Source organism: Lepidothrix coronata, unplaced genomic scaffold, assembly GCF_001604755.1.
Source record: "Lepidothrix coronata isolate B3197 unplaced genomic scaffold, Lepidothrix_coronata-1.0 Scaffold101, whole genome shotgun sequence".
NCBI classification, from domain to species: Eukaryota; Metazoa; Chordata; class Aves; order Passeriformes; family Pipridae; genus Lepidothrix; species Lepidothrix coronata.
Genome location: NW_016690281.1, coordinates 352,103 through 371,184, shown reverse-complemented (window position 1 = coordinate 371,184; position 19,082 = coordinate 352,103). Strand labels below are relative to the sequence as shown.

Below are 19,082 nucleotides of genomic sequence, written 5' to 3'. Positions count from 1 at the left end.
GTCAGATTTCTGAATTTGCAATAGCCTTCCTGTGGGCTCAGGCTGCCCAGGGCAGGGGCTGTGTCCCTCCTGGTGGGCTCTGCAGTGCCAGAGGGGACCCCCCAGGCCAAGCACTGCCACCCAGGGCCGGGCTGTGTGGCTCCTCCAGCAACAGGGTGGGACATTGCCTGTGGGACACTGCAAGTGGGGACGTGAGGCTTTGCATCTGTCAGTTTGAGTTAGTCCCCAAACATTCACATTACAGTAATGCAGTTGAAAAGGAAACCACAAGTTATAGGAAATTACTTACAGGACACAAGACACTGCATTCCAGAGGTCTCATGTGTGCCATAAAAAATATATTATGAAGGAATAATCTCCATCAGAACTGAAGCTGCACAGAGAGAATACATGTCCAGCTGAGAGCAGCATTGAGCTTCTGTTCATTATGGGAAATGTCGGTGCTCTCCCTCTTTTTCCCTGAATACATTTCTTGGCTCTGGGTAGCTACTTAATATTGGCACTTCGTTTTTATTTCCAAATGTTGCTTTTGCCATGAGACCAAGCGTAGTTGAGACTCCAAAGGCACGTTGCTCTGGTGGAGCTGGCAGTCCTGGGGCATTTGGGTCAGGTGAAGAGTAAAGTCAGGGCTCTGAATTTTAGGAAAGCAAACTGCCAGCTCTTCAAGGAGTTAGTTGATATGACCCCTGGGAAACTGTCCCCAGGGGACAAGGAGCAAAGCAGACCTAGCAGATCTCTAAGGACACTTTCCATAGAGCACCAGAGTTCATGATGCCCAGGCACAAGAAATCAGGCAAGGAAGGCAAGAGTCTGGCATGGCTGAGGTGGGACCTGCTGGTCAAACTGAAGGGCAGGAAGGAAATGGACAGGCAGTGGAGGCAGAGACAAGTATCCTGGGAAAAGTACAGGGACACCATTCGGTTGTGTAGAGATAGAGGTAGGAAGGCCCTGGCACAGCTGGAGCTGAGCTTGACAAGGGACACACAGAATAAGAAGTGCTTATACAGGTGTGTCAGCTGAAAAAAGGAGGTCAAAGAAAGAAGTGACAGGACAAAAAGGAGTGGCTTCACACTGACAGAGGGCAGGGTTAGATTGGATATTGGGAAGAAATTCTTCCCTGTGAGGGTGGTGAGGCAGAGGTTGCCCAGGGAAGCTGTAGCTGCCCCATCCCTGGAAGTGTTCAAGGCCTGGTTAGATGGGGCTTGGAACAACCTGGGATAGTGGAAGGTGTCCCTGCCCATGTCAGTGAGTTGGACTATATGACCTTTAAGGGTCCCTTACAATTCAAAAAACTCCATTTTTCTATGTTCTCTATGTAACAGCAAGATTTGGAGCAATCCCTGGGCTTCCCCTGTAAAACCTAGGCCACAACTCATCAGCTGGGAGGGCATGAAGGAGCTCCACCAGCTTTCTTCCATCCAGCCCTTGTCCAGAACACCTCTGTGCGATAGAATGCACAACCCAACAGTTCCCCGGAGTAGAAGTAAGTGAAGAGTCACTGCCTCCAAATACTCCTCGTGCTCACAGGCAGGATGAGGTACTCAGCACTAACAGCCACATGAGGCTGGAGACACAGTCTACATTTTCCCAACACTGACTCAGAAGTGCAGCTGTGGCCCTCACATGTGGGAACACGCAGCTGCTCTGCAGCTCTTGCCACTGGGGTCAGGTGCTGGCTCTTTCAGCGATCTGTGGCACTCAGGTGGTGCTGGTGATGCAGGTGCACAAGGTTAGATTGCTGCTTGTGCACCTGTGAGGGCTTTAGCAAATGTTCCTCAATTCATCTCTGTACATGCTGCTGCCAGTGCTGTTCTGCTGCAGGGCACCACGTGGGGCAGGATGCCAAGGGCTGTGATGTGCCCCAATATCACAGGGCAATACCCACGAGGGAGAGAATCCTGGAGAGCCCATATGAGGGATAGGAGAAAGCTGAGAGACACTAACACGTTTCTTCCCCTCACAAAATCCTTCCTAAAGCCAAAGCTGAGAACTGGAGGTAGAAAGTGACAAAACATGGATCTGGGAACAGTGGTCGCTGTTCCAGAAAAACTGTGAGGAGTGAGTCTGTCAGCCCCAGCCTGCTCCACCAAGGCCACAGAGTTCCTGGAAGAGCAGCACAGGAGAGTGTAATTGGCCTCATCTACTAGTGCAGGTCCTGGCACCTAAACTATGAATCCTCCATGCTCCAAGTGAAGTTCCTGCCTGGCCCCACCTATGGTCTGCCACTTCTCCTCAGGCTCCCAGGACACAGCAGGCTGCCCTAAGAAACTGTCCTCTCTGCCCAAGATCCCCATAGGACCAGAGCCAGGAGACCTGGGCCCCGCTGCATGGGGCTGCCCCAGAGGACCTGTTTGGATGTTCCTCTCTGGGGAGCTGGAGGCTCTGGCAGGAGCCATGGGCACAGAATGGACTTTGGGGGAGGTGGAGGGGAACCAGGCCGGGACGAGGTGCCAAGGAGCTGTGGCACGGTGATTTTCGCAGGGGGAAAGGAGGAGAATTTGTAGCTCCTGGTGGTCCACGCCCTCCCTGTGCCGCGAGTGCTGACACGGGTGGATGCGGCACGGCGGGTGGGTCTGGGAGCAGATGGGGCGGGCGGGGTGTGGGGCTGCTGGAGGCTGTTCCCAGCGAAGCGGGTGGGCCAGCGGGACCGAGGTAGCGCGGCCTGCCTGGGCTGGGGGCTCCGGGCTGGGGGCTCCGGGCTGGAGGCTCGGAGCTCCCCTGCCGCCGGCCGCGGCGCTGACCGGGCGCTGCCCCGGGCGGGGCCCGGCCGGGCCCGGCGCGCTCCCCGCGCTCTCGGCGGCGGGGCGGGGGCGGGCCGGGCCCTCCCCGCGCCGGGAACGCGCTCCCGCCTCCCACCCGGCTCAAAGTTTCGCGGCAGGAACTCGGGCGGCAACAGTGCGGAGCCGGCAGCACCCGAGCGCGGCAGCGCGGAGCCCAGGCGCCCCGGTGCCCGGCGGGGGCCGGCGGCGACCGTGCCATGCGGGCTCCCCCCCCACCGGCGGCGGCGGGGCGGGCGGGCAGCGGCGCCCCATGCGGCTGGGGCGGCCGGGCGGCGACTGACACCATGTGCGCCCGGTGCCCGGGGCGAGGAGCGGGGAGCAGCCATGTCCCCCCCCGCCCAGCCGGGGGTGCCGGGCGGGCGCGGCTCTAAGGGGCCGCCGGCGCGGAAGCTCCTCTGCATGTGCAGCCTCTCCCTCTGCCTCACCTACCTGTGCTACAGCCTGATGGGGGGCACCGGTCCGGCCGCCCTGCGCTCCCCCGCCGTCCTTCCCGGCACGGCGGCCCCGCGTTCCCCCGCCGCCCTTCCCGGCACGGCCGCCCCTGGGGCCCCGCGTTCCCCCGCCGCGCTCCCCGGCACGGCGGCCCCGCGCTCCCCCGCAAACCCGCCGGGCAGCCCCGGCGACCCGGCCCCCTCCGCCGCTCCGCCGCGGGCCTCCAACGGCAGCCGGGAAGGGGCGGCGGGCGCCTGGCTGCGGACGCCGCTGGCCCCCGGGGAGGTGATCACGGCGCAGAGCGGAGCCTTCGAGAGGGACCCGCAGGAGTCGAGCACCACGGACGAGGAGCTGAGCCGGGCCGGCAGCCCGAGCAGCCGCGGCGGTGGCAGCAGCACCACGCCGGACTACGGGGAGAAGCGGCTGCCGCAAGCCCTCATCATCGGGGTGAAGAAGGGGGGGACGCGGGCGCTGCTGGAAGCCATCCGGGCACACCCCGACGTGCGGGCCGTGGGCACCGAGCCCCACTTCTTCGACAGGAACTACGAGAAGGGGCTGGAGTGGTACAGGTAAGGGCGGGGGCTGCGGGCGCGACCCGTGGCTGGGGCGGGGGGGGGGTGGGTGCGGCGGGGGTGTCGGTGGGGGGTGGGGGGGCGGGGGGGGGAAATGGGCGTCCGTGCGGGGCGGGGGGAGCCTCCTGTGTGGTCCCGGGGGTCTCCGAGGGCCGTGGGGTGGGGGTGTCCTCGTTTCCGACCCGAACGGCCCCTGTACGTGGCTGGGCGGTGGGACCCGGGGCGAAGGCGCAAGTCCCGGGACCCCCGCGTGGGTCTGCGGGACGCGGCGGGTGCGGAGCCCCAGAGCCGAGCCCGGGGCAGGCGGGGGAGATCGCCGGGGGCCGCACCTGGCACCGGTGGTGACTGAAAATGCCTTGTTCTGGCGGGAAGGTAGAAAATGTGTAAAAACATTCTGCTCTGTTACTCAGAGTGCTTGAGCAGACTGTAGCAATTCAGCTGCACTTGGTGTAAAACGCCTAAATAGGTCGGTAATTAATAATTACTGAAATAAACAAGATTGCAAGTTGTTCCAGGTGCTGCTGGGCTGAAGGGAAGAAGGATGCTGTTTTTATGCGAGCGCAGGCTTCGCTGAACAAATGAGGTTTACTCTTTGTTCAACAAGTTCTACATCGGGAAGTTTTTTCCATTGACAATATCTAATTCTGTTAGTGAAGAAGTCTCTAAATATTGCTATCTGATGTTGGGTAACATTTTAAGGGAATTTTATGCTGAAAGTCCTTGTTATTAGAAAACACTGGACTGCAGTAAGGAAGCGTTAAGTGCCTCGGCAGTTTAGGAAATCAGTGGATTGTGATAGCTCAGTGCTTCTCTCTAAAAATCTCTGAGAAGAATACAGCACATCAGTGGAACTTGCAGATTCCCAGCTCTGTAGTTCACGGTTCCAAGCAATCCATACTTGTTCTTGATAAGAAGTGGTCTGAGGGTGAGCTGCTGAACTTTTTGTTGTTCTTAGTACGGTAGCTGCTTAGCTGCTCTGAAATTGAAGGAAAAAATAATGCGAGACAGGACGTTAGTTACTACCTGGATTATCTGGTCACTCTTTATTGCAATAGAGTACACGGTCTTCATGTCAGGGGCATTTAAATGTGAGGAGCTCCAAGCAGTTTTCTGTGGCAATTGTGGAAGCAAAGTCTTGATAACGCTTGGTGTGGCATCCACTTGGTTCTGTGTGATTTTTCTGTAGGGATTCTGAGAAAGTGGACATCAGCACTGAGAAAGTGCAGTTGTCCATGAGTGTTTTCAGCGTGCTGCACCAATGGGGGGAAGGAATAAAGGACTGACTGTGCTTGTTGTGTTTATAAATATAATTTCAGACACAGTATTTTATTGTACTGAATTTTCTTGCAGGAAAGGTTTATCTTGAAATATAAGTTTAGAAACTTAGTAGAAGAGGATAGAAAGCAGCATATAAAAAGGTTTGGTTTTATTCAAAACAGGAAGAAGAAGATCAAGCACTGAATATGGTGAGCAGCTGCTTTTTCATCTTTAAAGTCATGCTACGAGAAAAGGGCTAGTGAGCGTGTGTAACTTCTCTCATGGAGTAAGAGGCATACACAGGTTTTCATTTGCAGAATGCGGTTTGGTATTTTCTATCCCTGCATCAGCTCTCTGGTTTGTGCAGCTCATTCCTAGCCCTGGAGCTGTGCGGCACTGGGGAAGAGGTTGGAGAAGAGCAGGTTGTGTCAGAGCTGGCGTGAGAGGGTCTGGGCAGAGGAGGCTGGTGGGGTGCTCTGGGCATGGGATAAAGAAATGATATTGCTGCTCCATTGCCATTGTGGCGCTGAGGATATGGCCTGGCTGCCTGACCTACAGCCATCTTTACACCTGCCCAACCCAAACATGCGCTTCTACCCCCTCCTTCCAAGAGTGTTCAGCCTTGCAGGGGCAGGACAGTGCTGGTGGTTCACACCTCAGCGGCACCCACAGCTTCCTTGATGCTGTGCCGGTGCTGGGCTGTTGTCACGGACCAGCTTGGTGCCATACAAACACAAAACAAAGACAGAATGGGGGAAGATCGCTGCCCAAGCCAGCAGCTATTTCTTCCTGACCTTCTCTGAGATTACCTGATTGAGTGCACCAGGGAAGCTGATGGCTCGCAGCTGTGTCCCAGGTAGAGTAATTGGAGATTTTTCCTATGCACAGAAATGTCAGTGTTCTTTAAGCAAAGAAGCAACTATTGAAGTGTTTATACCAGCATCTCCTTACAGTGACTTCTATCACTTGTTTATATATTGCATATAGCACTTCTTTAGATGCATTATACACTCTGAGCTTTTAATACTGTCAGGTTTTTTCTTATGTAGTGAAATAGGGGAATGGCAGAACGTTGGGGTTCCTTGCTTTGTAGTTCAGTCCCAAGAGTATCTCCTAGCCTGGCAGAGCAGAAGGGAAGGGAAGCACTTTCCTCACCTTGGCTTCTCCACCTGTAAAATGGAGTTGGCACCAGGACACTGCCATTTCTTCGTGCTTGCTCCATGCCATGTTATCTGTGTCTTCGCTGCCTTGAGATGGGTCATCCCTAAGCGCTGTGGGTCTCTGGTCCAGGGTCTCAGTAAGGACAGTCTCAGAAGCTGGAGTTGCTGCAAACACTGTAGGACAGGGTAGCATGGTGGGGATGCCGGCTCCATGCTGCTGGGGCAGGGTGGCTTGTCAGGATGGCAGCTCCATACTGCCTGGTAACTTGTAGGGAAAGCTGAAGGTTTGGCTGCTGTCTGCAATGGCTGTAGCTCAGCAGCCAAAGTTCAGGTGGCGATTGCAAATGTAGGTCTTTGCACGCACGTACTGGTGCAAACTGAACTGAGACTCGTTTTGGTTAGTTATTGTTATGCTGCCAGAATTGTTTGTGTGTTTGCAATTTGTGATTATGTCCATCCTAGTGGTGGGGTGTCCAAAGGACAACTTCCATGGTACAGCTTTCCTTAATGGCACCCAGTACCATTAATGGCACCCAGTACTTGTACTTTACTTTTCATTGATAAATGTACTTTAATTTTCATTGATAAATTCCTTCACTTGCCTTTTTCCCCCTAATGCAGAATGTACCCGACTGCCCTCAAACAGTGCCGAAGGGGAGTAGGAAGAGACTTTAAACCTTTCCTTTTGTTAGCAGTGTGATCACACCTCTCTGTGGTGTGTGTGCCACTTGCATATCTTCATCTCTCTTTTTTAAGCACAGGACACTGATTCCTGGCAGTAAATATTATCTTCGGTGATGAACTTCGACTTCATCCCTTATATATGCCAGAGCTCGGTCCTGCTGTGGCAAGAAGCAGGGCTCTGCTGTTCCCTTGGAAATTGTTCTCTTTCACCCACTCCTTCCTTCTAACCTGCAGGATATGCTGTTTTTCCCTGTGGGAGCTGCTGCTGATTTTTAGCCAGCGTCTGAGTGTTCCCCTGGTCCCTCATGTGTCCAGCCACAGGGTAACCCCCCCCTGCATAGCCCCAGTGACCAGGCTGGACTTCAGGAATTTGCTCTCTCCAGCGTGATGCTCATGCCTCAGTGGGCATATTCCATGCCGTGAGCTCTGCCCCAAGCCATCCTGCATTTGGAAAAGCACTGGGAGCCTTTCTGAGAGCACAACAAGGACAGTAGAATGACAGGGAAGCCTCTGAGCCCAGGGAATTGAGGTTACATCCACAGATGCTTGTTACCAGCATAGACAGACTGAGTTCCCTGCCTGGGTGTGGATCAAGGATGCACAAGCATAAAAGGATGTTGTGGATCATGGGAACTACAAGCTGCTTACAATGTCTGACACCTGGACAGGTTTTCCCCTTGTGGTGCTGGAGGTCTTGGTTTGGTGTTGTGGAAGCTGAGTACCAGGGGGCTGGGCAGGGGTCTGCAGAGGAGCCCTGGAGTCAGTGTGATCCCAGTGGCTTTGTGTGACTGGAGAAGAAGGGGAGGCGATCCTGTTGGCACTGCTCAGTGGCCACGCTGCCCTGTGCCAGTACTGTCAGTGGTGGGATGGGATCACCTGTGCAGATGCTGACACCTCAGGATGCTCACATACTGCTGGTGACTGGTCTGGCGGTGTTGGGGGAGAAACACTGCGGGTGGCTGTGTGAAGGGAGTGGGACCTCCAAGCACCAGCATGGGGGGGCTTTAGTTGGGTCCTTCTGCTGGTGCAAATCACCAGCACAGGAGACCTCAGCACTTCTGCACCCCAGAGACCCTCTGAGCTGAGTGGAACAGCCCAAGTGGTCCCAGTCCACCATTCACAGCTGCCTGCAGGCTCAGCACAGTGAGGAGGCTCAGTTCAGTCCCTTCGTGCTTTCAAGGCTATCTCCCCATCCTGCCTTTAGCAGAAAAACTGGGGATTTGTATCAGTATTTTTAAAATGAACTTGCAGTTTTAAGACAAGAATGGTCTCCATGATGCAAAGAGAACACCTGATGGTGGAGAGCTGAAATTGAGGAGTTTTAAAGTTCACTGATTGGAAGAGTTGAATTCTTTGTATACACGCACGTTGCTTTACTTCTTGCTTTCTCCTTGGTGGAACCAAGCCTCACAGCGAGGCTGCAGCCTTGTCTGCGATTAGATCGTGTTCCCCTCTCTGTCCTGGGGCTCTGGTGCTGTGCTCTTGCACTAGCTGTGTGCATGGAGTGGCCCTGCTTCAGGAGCAGTTGCCACGACAAGTTTGCATGTCTAATGCTATTTGCACTGTCTGCCTGGGTTTTTCAGGGCATTCTCCCAAGCAGTTAGGCCTGTGTGTTATTTGGCGAGCTGTCGCCCTCATACAAATAATAATGGCACGACAGGGAGCTCTTTGGTTCCAAGGAGCTGTTGACCGTGTCCACAGAGATGGTGCTCCCAGTCACATCCCTGCGACTTGTGCATTTGACTTGTCCATATGGGGGAAGCAGTTGTTGTGCATGGTTATCAGTGCCATGGGCCCTGTTCCCCACAGGGCCATCTCGCCTCCCTTCCTCTGCTGACCTGGAGTCTGGGCCAGTAGGTCTGTTCCTGCATGCACAGGGATGATCCAACCTTGGAGCACCAGGCTCTTTCCTCTGTGGCTGCTGACAGTAATGGTGCTGGCTGTGTCTGTGTGCTGGGACCCCCCTGCAGCATCCCCTAACAGCTGTTGGGCCACAACAGCTTGGGGCTGTTTCAGCCTGGTCCCACACAGCGTCACCTTGCTGCGAGCTGTAATTGTGTTGCTGTGTTGCCTGTGCCATTCTGATCGGCTCAGGGCATTCAGGAAATCAAACAGCTTCCACCAGTGCTGTGAGCCTGTGCTGGCAGCACAGCAGGAACACCAACAGCGGGCGGATGGACTGGGGTCTGCTGCTGCCCACGGGCACTGCTGCAGAGCCTGGGAACTGCTGTGTTTCTCAGCAAAAGGCCTTCCCAGAGTGTTGTACCTGCCACACTTCGGGTAACTTAGGGAAAGTGTATTGATTTTGTTTCTGGGCCCTGCTGTGAGCTGGCTTTTGCTGAAATGTGGTGACTCAGCTGCCTCCTCTGTGGTCCAGTGCATTGGGTTTATCCTGGGCTGAGGGCTGTACGAGTATTTCCGTGTAACACCTCTTTTAACACCTTGTCTCCTTCACCTTTCCTATGTCTTTAGTCTGGGTTCAATCCTGCTTTTTCTAGCTCAAGGCTTCCGTGCAGAGCAAGTACATGTGTGCAGCACCAACCTCCCCACCCATGCCTGGGTCGGCTCTGGGCAGGGGACTGCAAGCCAGGGGTCAGGCACTTTGCTGGTTGGCTCCACATTTCACCCATCTGGGGACTGGAGAGAGGCCACTTCAGCATCAGGTGTGGATTTTTTTCTGCACCCAGAGCTATTGGAGTGAATCCGCTGCATGCCAGAGCTGGAAGTCTCCTAGCTCTGCCCCTGCCCTGTGTTCTAAACCAGAGGAACTCACCATGCCCCCTTCCTGGGCAGCAGTTGTCTCCCTCCTTTCTGTTCTGTTTCAGCTAAAGGGATGGGTTGCAGGAATGAATTGGGTCTCTTTGCAGTGTTTTATCACCTGATGATGGTTATCCACAGGCTGCTCGGTTGTAGCCATGGGAAGGGCAGCTGCTCTCAGCACCCGCAGCCCCTGTGCACTGCACTGGCTCTTCCTGCAAAGAGAGTAAGAGAAGTGCCAGGGCCAGCACGCTGGCGGGAGGGTTCTGGAGCACCTGCTCCTGCAGGGCTGGTCGCTGCTTCTGCCTCCGTCTGAAATGCGTTTGCAGGTGACTGTGGGCACAAAGTGCAAAAGAAGGGTGGGAGCAGGAAGGGGACGCAGCGTGGCACGTGCTATGCCCCTTGGCAGCCCCTGGGCACCGGCCCCGCTCAGGCCTGGCAGGGAGGTGTCTGGCCCTACTCCCTCAGCAGAGTGGAGGGGGGGATGACCAGGGCCACATCCCACCACCCTGCCCAGCTGGGCCCTGCCCTGCTTATGCTCTGACCCCAGTGCGTGCAGGGAGCCTGTGAATGGGAGCAGCCCCAAAGCTCCCTTGGGAGGGTTACGGACGCAGGGCTCATCACAACAGCCGTGCACCGTGGGGATGCCTCTTCTGGTGACTGTTGGAGCATCCCTTGGAGCATGTAGGGAACTGGCACGTCACCAGCCCCAAAATCATCTAGCAGTTGCACTGTAGTCTCAGGAACACCCTTTCCCTAGGATTTTGTTCAGTAACCCACTGAGTAAACACTCCGGTGTTTTGCTGATAATGATTTAAGTGTTATTTGTGATGGCAAAGTTTGTGAGCTTCACACTCTGTGTGAGTGCAGTACTGTTCACATGTGTAGAGTTAGAGAAAACCTGAGAATAGGCCTGGGTAAAAACAACCCCTTGGAGAAGCCAAAGGGGAAGAGTCGGGTTGTCACGTTCACGGGTTTGAATGATGCGCCTGACCCCTGCATATGCTCCCTGCTTCAGCAAGGCTCACTCTGCTCCATGTGGAGCCCAGACTGGCAAGGAAGGACCAACAGGTTCTTAAAGAGAGTTATGGGTGAAAGCTTTTGATTTTCAAAGTCAAAATCCCAACACAAATTGGTGACACCTCGTATCGACAAAGGTCTTTTGCTTTTCATGGGTTTCTCTTACCTCTTGTTGTCATGGGGACTCCTTTTCCCTGAGTTGTTATTTCATGCACTTCAGCAGAAATTTTATTGCTTTGGGGGCTGGAGCAGCTCGTGTGGGACATTTCTCACTGCTCGGGGTGTGATACACAGAGGTAATTTCTTTCAAATGATTTTTCCTTGAAGTGGTTTCAATGAATTGCAAAGGGTATGAGAGTATGAGCATGAATGAATGGCTGAAACGTTCGAACAGAGTCCAGGTGAGGAACCTGCATGATCAAACTTTCCAGAGCATCCAGTGTGGATATTGTAATTTCCCTGTTGTGTGCATGTGGGCAGCATTTCATTTCAGCCTTTTGATCCACTTATTAAAAGGTATTATTTAGAGTTGGAGGTGCTTTAAATTGATTTCCCCTATGTTTGAAAAAGTTTAAAGGAAACCCCTAAATTATAAGAGTCTTTTCAGTCACAGTGAGAAATTCCTGTTTAGATCAAAGGTGCATGGGGGGGAGCAGCCAGGCAGGATTGTGCCTTGATCCTGCCAGGAGCAGCTCCCCTCCCTGGACACGGCCAAGCTGCTGCCGAGACCCTGCTCCACATGTGATGGCATGTGGGCACTGCCTTCCCCCTTTTGTTATTTAGGTAGCTGCTGTTTCCAAGCTGAAGGAGAGTGTTTAAAAGCCAAATATTGAAAGCTGGGGAAAGAATTCATACTTATGAAAAAGAAGAAGAAAAATGCCAAAAAAACCCCCTCTAAAACCCCTCCAACCTGTTTTTTCAAATCTCCCATTTCCATCCCCAGAGTCAACACACCAATTTAGTAAGTGTTGCAAGGCGCAGTATTTCCCCCCTTGTCATATTATACATCCAGGCATCAACGATGGATCATAAACTTGCTCTTTATGGCTTTAACATTTCATTTGCTAGTCACATTTTATGTAAATGAAGGTATTTACCTTGACAAGCTCTCCTGTGAAGTACAGTACTTCTTTAAAGAATATATTTGGCAATATAAACAGGCCAAATGCTGAGGGTGGATGCAAAATTCACAATTGATTTTTATAGCTAAATAGGATCCTCCCAAAATATACTGGCAGCTGTCTGCTCCAATCTCATCAGTGCCTGGAGAAACTGAGGCAGGGGGACCTGGAGGAAGACAAAATAGTAAAGGGACATCGGTTATAGCCACCGACCTACTGAACAGAACTGGCTTTGGATAAAAATAGCTTCATCTGCCAGACTTTATTTTGTATTATAGAGGTTGCTGTAACACATTTCAAGCTAAAATCTGATTTCCATTCCCTCCAGAGTCGGGCTGGACTGGAGTTGGCCCCCTCCTTTATTAGCAGTAGTCATTTTGGATCTGCTGGGGCAGCCCAAATCCGCAGCTCTTCTTTGTTTTAGAGTGTATTTCCTTTCATCTTGCATTGAGATGGATTCAGTGATATTCTATACTTTCTGTTAGTGTTCATCCACATCTGCAAATAACTTTATTTCAGCCTCAGCTCTGCCCTTTCTGTATTTGTTCTTGATGGACACTCATAAAATTAAGCCGAGCTGTGAGGATGCTCATAGGAAGCTGACATCAGTGTCAGGAGCAGGTGTTGAACTGTGGTTGGATTCAGCAGCCAACACCTGGAGCTGCTGTACACAGCCAGGGAGGAGACAAAGCCACCCAACCTGTGTGATGCCAACACAGGAATGCACCAGCCTCAGAGGCTTTGGGGCTCCTGCAGGTGCCCCTGCACCCTGGGAGGCTCAGCTGCTGCCTCCTGTCCACGGCCCAGCCCTGAGCCCCAGACATGCAGGAAGAGGTCACCTCCTGGCTCAGCCCTGGGTGGAAGGGGCTGTGTCACATGTGCAGGTGACAAACTGTCAATTACTCGGCTCCGGTCCTGCTTGTTCAAGAACAAACCGACCCTTTTCCATCCAAAGTGCTGACTCAAGAAATGCCAATGGCAGACCATGGATCATGAAGTTGTTGCTGCTGGAGGTTTTTAAGTGGCCTTTGGTTCATGCCCTCCTTGGTCTTTCCCCCAGAGAGCACCAGCATTGATCCAACTGCTGGTCCCCTGCATTGTCAGCACTTGCACCTCTGAGCTCATTTCAGAGCTCTTTATTTGAACCCTGTTAATCCCAAATTACCAACCACTGCCTGTGCTCAATGGCACGGGGTGCCTGCAGAGCTGAGGGATACATGGAAAGACAGTGGTACCTCAGGAAAGGGCGCTGGGTACCCTAGGAAAGGGCTCTGCCTCCTCTACATGAGCTGTTCACATCGCACAGAAAGGCAAATCCAGAGCCAGGTGTGAACTGGAGGGGCTCTGGGGCACTGAACAGTGCAGCGGGGATGACACTTCCATGGTGTGAGGGAGGATGTCAGCACTGTGGGCAGTGCTGGCGCTGAGCTGCACTGCAGGCAGGAGGGCATTACACCTGCCTGGGGCCCGGCAGCAAAGGGTGGCACTCAGCAGCATTCCTGCTCCAGGTCTTGTTAATGGCTCCCTCCGAAAAATTGGGTGTCTGGCAGAATGAGCAAAATCCAGGGCAGCCGGGCAGCTGCTGCAGGCGCTGTCCTGGCTGTGTGCATCACCTCCTGGGGCTGGGGCTGGCAGGGCAGACCCCCATGGGGCCACCATCGGGCAGCCCCCAGCCACAGTGTGGAGGGGCAGAGACCCCAGGGCTGCACAGCCTCCCTGAGCTGGGGCAGCTGCTGCTCAGACTGCTCATCCTGTGCTGCCATTGTAGGGAGAAGGGTGCAGGAGCTGTGCCACTGGATCTGCTGCACGTGTCTGTGTTACCAACAGTAACGCCTCCTTACTCAGCTCAAAATCCTCTAGAAACTCCCCAAAAAAATCTAAGCACTATGGAAAAATGCCTGAGGCAACAACTTCTTTGGTAAACTAAAGCATCTCGCTGAGAATTTTGTAGACCTAGCAAATCATAATGCAATTTCCTATGCAAAAAGGGTTTATCTCTATCTAAATATTATTCTGCATCGTTATTCATTGTAGGGAAGTTATTGCTCTCCAAGGTTAACTGATTGAACTTTGGAAATAGAGCTGCAAGCTTATCGTATAGACGGGAGCTTGACTTTTATTGCTCCTAAATTGTAGAGATATTGTTAGATGTGAGTAAAATATACACTCCATTAGAAAATATTAAAGTTTGTACCACTTTAGAATTAAAAAAGATTAAAAGAAGCATTTCTGCAGTCTAGCCCACCATGAAATTGGAGTTGATTTGGTATGTGAAATGTGTAATACAAATAGCCTAACAATTAATGACAAAGGAAGAGCTGGGATGGATTTATGGCTCAAACTATCCTGGATTTCATGAGGCTGGAGTGGCAGCAGGGGAAATGTCTTATTAGATCATTACAGGTTTTCCTGCTAGAGCCACTGCTGCTAAAGTTACAGAAAGGTGTTTTATTATTACTCTGTTCCCACATAAGATTCTGAAGCACTCTCGTCTTGGGATATGGATATGGCTGTCTCTGCGGGAGACGATCTGTGTCTGCCGCAGACCGGTTCCTTTGGAAAACCCGATCAGAAACTCCTCAGCCATTTTTTGCAGTAGGCAATGGTGAAGTGCTTTCCCATGGCCAGGAGCTTGTTTATTAGCCTGAGTTCAGAGCTGCTGGCTGCAGCGGAGCAATGATGCAGGAGCAGGGCTCTGGCTGGTGAGGGTCCTGTGGCACCCCGGCAGGGGCATCTCCTGCTGCCCAGTTTGGGGTCCCTTCCCCGGGGTGCCCCAGTTTGGTGCTGCCCAGCACAGCTCCCCACCCTGTGACCCGTATTAACTTTTTCTAATGCTTGGAGCATGTTGCAGGCAGAGGGGAGCCTAAAGCTCTTTGCTGTGCCCAGAGGGTGAGGATTTGAGATGCTGGCATAGGGAGGGACAAAGGGTTCTGCAGAGAGGTGGATTTCAGGGCTTTCACCTGTGGCTCTGTCTTCCAGGTGTGGGTGTCGGGGACCAGGAGGGGCCTGGGCACTGCATGTGCCCCCACTGGCACACCCAGGCAGCTGTGTTGTGCCTTCAGCTCTCTCTGGTGGAGGGGGGGGGAAGTAGACTGAGGTAGGGGAGGGGAATTGGGTGTCTCTAGGATGCAGACTGGGGGGCCTGCAGTGCAGTGGTGCTGGATGAAGGTTGTGTGACCCTTGGCAGTATAAACTGCATTTCTAATCCAGCTTTCTCCCCTTGCACTTCATGTGAGAGTCATCTCGTACTGGTGCCTTTGTGCTGGAGCATACAGTGCAGGATACGCATCTCCTCCTTCATTAATGGGATTTATATCCTTGGTGTTCCTTGCTGGATGACTTTGTATTATAATGAAGAACATGGCTTAATTAAAATGCTCTCCCCCCCACATTAATATATATGTTGCCACTGAAAACTAAGGTTCACTGAAAACAGCAATTTAAAAGCCTGTGGCAGGTGTAACTGGTGGTGTGTGAAATGGGAGGTGATTTGGGGTGAAATGCCCCAGCTCAGCAACCTGGCCAAGCAGGACTGTGCTCAGCCTGCGGCAGGGATGTGCAGCAGGCAGCTGCCTGCCCACCCTGGGGGCACTACAGTGTCCCAGGAGTGTCTGCTGCTGCCTGTCCTGCGCTCAGTGCCAGTGGAAACCTGCACTGGTCCTGGTGCCCACTCCCAGGATTTTCACTTTTACTAGGGAGGTGCAAAGCAGCTTTACAAACCAGAGAATTTTTTCCATAATATTACTTAAAAAAAAAATCTTATAAATGCAAACATTCCGAGCCTCTCTCTGAGCTGTATGTGCATCGCCATTGGCAGTATGATCAGTTATGAAGATATTTTGCATTCAAGGATTTGCAGTTTCCAGGTCCATGAATATTCAGGCTCCAGCTCGCCCTTTCTGTCTGTGCTCCACACCTACCCTTTCCATTCCTTCACTCCTTTTTTTTTCTTCCAGCGGATTCAATTAGTTCTATTTGCTGCTTTAGCAATAAAACAATTCCCTCTGTGGCATTAAAATGAGTTTCTTTCATTATTTCATTTGGCTTCTTGTTATATGTGGAAGGAAGGGAGGGAACTGTGCTCTGTGCCCTGGCTCACGGGGGCTGCCAAGCCAGGGAGGACATGGGATGTACTTGGGGCAGCATTAGGAATTAATGAAGGGCACTGCTGGTGCAGAGCTGCAGGAGCTGTGCTGACAGAGCTGCACTCAGAGCCACCAGGAAAACCTGACAGATCCCAGAGACTTTCAGTAGGACTTTGGCACCCGAGTCAGTGCAGCCTTCCATGTGCTGGGCTCCTGACCATGCTCGAGTCTCAGGTCTGCTCAGTTGCCCCACGGCCAGAACCTGTGCATTAGCTGTTGGTAGTGAAACACAGGGGTTGAGCCCCTGTTTGGTTTAGTGACACAAGTCACTCTGAGCTGAAACATCATTGAAATCTGCAGATTGGTTTGTGGAAGTGGCATGGCTGGCGCATGGCAGCAAGGGCTGGAGCTGGTCAGGGGTCCCAGTCCCATTTCCTCCCTAAGCAGAGCCCAGTACAGTGTAAGGAAAGCACACAGGCACTGTGAGAGCTAGGAGTAGCAGTGATCATGTGGACAGGGTGTACAAAGAATTACATGTAGTGCCAGAATGCTATCGTCAGGCTGCTCTGGCAGTGCCCTTTCGGGGGGCTGCGATGGCATTGGGAGCGTGTAGTGTGGACAGACACATAAATCATTCTTGTTTCACACCGTGCTAAACACAAATCGTATTAGTTACAACACTGAGGAGCATCTAAATAGAGAAAAGAGAAAGGCGAGGTAGAAAGAGGAAACAAGATTTAAATCTGATTGCTTTTCCACCTGCGTTTCGCCGCTGTTTGGCTGGGACACGATGCCATGCGGTGGAGGGGAGCTGGCACGGGTGGAAGGGGGAGCTGGCACGGGTGGAAGGGGGAGCCAGCACAGGTGGAAGGGGGAGCCGGCAGTGTTCCGTTGCACCAGACAGCCAACACTGGTGTTGAAGGTCAATGAGAGGAAACATGGCTTTGTATATCCAAAATTATTTTTTTAATTACTTTTCTCCTTTTTTCTGTGACTGGGACAGGTTAAAACAGTTGTACTAGTTCCAATTCCTTTCTCTTTCTGAGGTTAAATCTAGAACCAAATGAAAATTTCCAGGCTGGCAGAGGAGCTGCGGCCCCCCAGTGTCTGAAAGTGCCCGAATTTTTGGAGAAAGAGAATTGTGCTTTTTATCTCCCCACAGAAAGTCCTGAGCCCCTCTGCAGTGGGAAGGAAGTGACCACTGGTGCCACCTGTCTCCAGATGGAACTGCAGAATCGGGTGGGGTGGGCATCTGCTGGGATATCCTTCACCAGTGGGTTGGGTTAATGACAGCAGGTTTCAGTGGGACAAAGTACAGGTGCTGAAAAAGGAAAGGTGTCTATTTGGGATGGAAAACCATTTTAAAAGGAAGCAAAATTAGACCGTACAGCAGGGTAAGTAGGACTGCAAAGTTCCATAATTAATCACACCATTGGAACTTGGAAGGGAAATAAACACGATAAAAGAATTTGTCTGAATAGATAACTGGCAAATTAGAAAAAAAAGGAAGGGTCATCACGGCCTTGGGAATTGTGCTCTTCAGAAATCTTCAATCATCCTCGCAATCAATTCTGCATTTCCTTAATAGCAATGTGGAGCTGGGCACCGTCTCGAATTAACTGCTACCTGCAAGCCAGACATTAAATGAAGTATCGAGTATTTGTCTCTCAACAATACACTTGGAAATTGTTATTTCCCTACTCATCTTCTGCAGTGTATTTCAGTGTTGTAACACAAGCTGAAATCCAGCCTGACTGAGGTCCCCAGTGCCCAGCCCTGCTGGCACCTGCCCCACAGACCTGTAGCACGGGAGGGTTTTCTCAGAAAATGCTTGTTTGAAATTACACTGGCTTTGCTATACAACGTGTGTTTCTCTGTAGCAAACAATCTGCTCTATGGGTTTTCCTAGGAAAATACCAGCTCACTATGCTCACTAATATGATTCAATTGTGTTGTGTTATCTGACCTTTAACGAACTTGCAATCTATAACAACATGGTTCTACAGCAGAGCCACTAGTAAAAGCCCTGGCTCCTGGGGAATTCCGGCTGCAAATAAGTGGAGCCCGGGTATGGAAGGAATAACAAGACACTTTAACCCCTTGGCTGCTGGCATGCAGGGGTGGATCTCCATCCACACAACAAGGTGCTGTAGGGATGTGTGTGTGTGAGGAGCTGGAGGTGGGAGCGTAGCTCCGTGTATCCCGCCCAGCAGCACCCAGAGCTGCTGCCTCTCGCCCCTCTACCCAGAGGCACGTGGACACAGTGGGGACAGGGAAGGGACCTGCTCTTGGCCCGTGGAGCCGTGGCAGGTTGGCTGTGCTGAGCAGGCAGGGGTGGGTTGGCCGTGCCCTGGTCCCCCGTGTGCAGTGCTGGGCGGCGCAGGCTGTGCCTGCCGCCTTCGTGTGCAGCGCCACGGAAATGATTAACGCTGCTGTCATTGCCACCCACCCACTGCTCCCGTCTGTCCACTTCACTCCTGGCACCCTGCCATGTGTGGAGGCATCAGTGAGCTCCACTGTGGATGGGACACCCTGCGTGTGTTCCCTTGCCTTGCTGGTGGCACGGGGGTCGTGTCACTGCCAGTGTTGGCTCTGGGCTGCCATTGGAGAGCGTGGGACTGTCCTGATCTGGCACAGCACGTTCTCTGGCTCTCCCTGCTCCCTTCTTGTCTGCCAGGGCCCTGGGGGGACACAGGACTGTAACCCGTTGACTCCACAGCAGAGTGGAAGCTCAGGACCCATGCTGCCATGTGCCCACATCATCCCTTAGCCCAGGCTGTTCTTCTCCCACCTGGAATTTATCCAAAAGGTGCTTAGGAGAGGTCTGTGGGTCTTGGTCTCAACCAAAGCTGGAGTGCCCCCCCACTCATAGGTCAGATAGCCCCATTTCCTCAGGAAGGGATTTGCCACCCACCTGCTCGTGCTGCTGGTCCCTCTCTGCATCTCTCCTGGCATGGCTCGGAGGACCTCAGGCTGGAGCAGGACACTGTGCTGCTGAGGAGACCTTGGGGAGGCCCGTTGTGACAAGGCACTTACTCCCTCTGGCCCAGTCTGCAACCACGGGGTATCCATCCTCCCCTCTCTGCTTGGCTACATTTCCAGCCCACTAATCACTCTCTGATACCCCTGACTGCTTCTGTCTGACCTCCCTCCACAGTCGGAATGCTTTGCCTAAGAGGTGTTCCAGTGATTTTATTCAGCTAAGTGAAAGATT

The 19,082-nt window shown here is 52.8% G+C and overlaps 1 protein-coding gene across 1 annotated transcript in view; it reads left to right on the top strand.

Moving 5' to 3' along the window:
• Positions 1–771: 771 nt before the first annotated feature.
• HS3ST4 (heparan sulfate-glucosamine 3-sulfotransferase 4) overlaps positions 772–19,082 on the top strand; it is a 57,879-nt gene continuing 39,568 nt past the window's right edge. Inside the window, exons 1-2 of the mRNA XM_017823028.1 lie at positions 772–937; positions 2,539–3,781. Coding sequence (XP_017678517.1) covers positions 772–937; positions 2,539–3,781 — 1,409 coding nt within the window. The remainder of the gene's footprint in view (positions 938–2,538; positions 3,782–19,082) is intronic.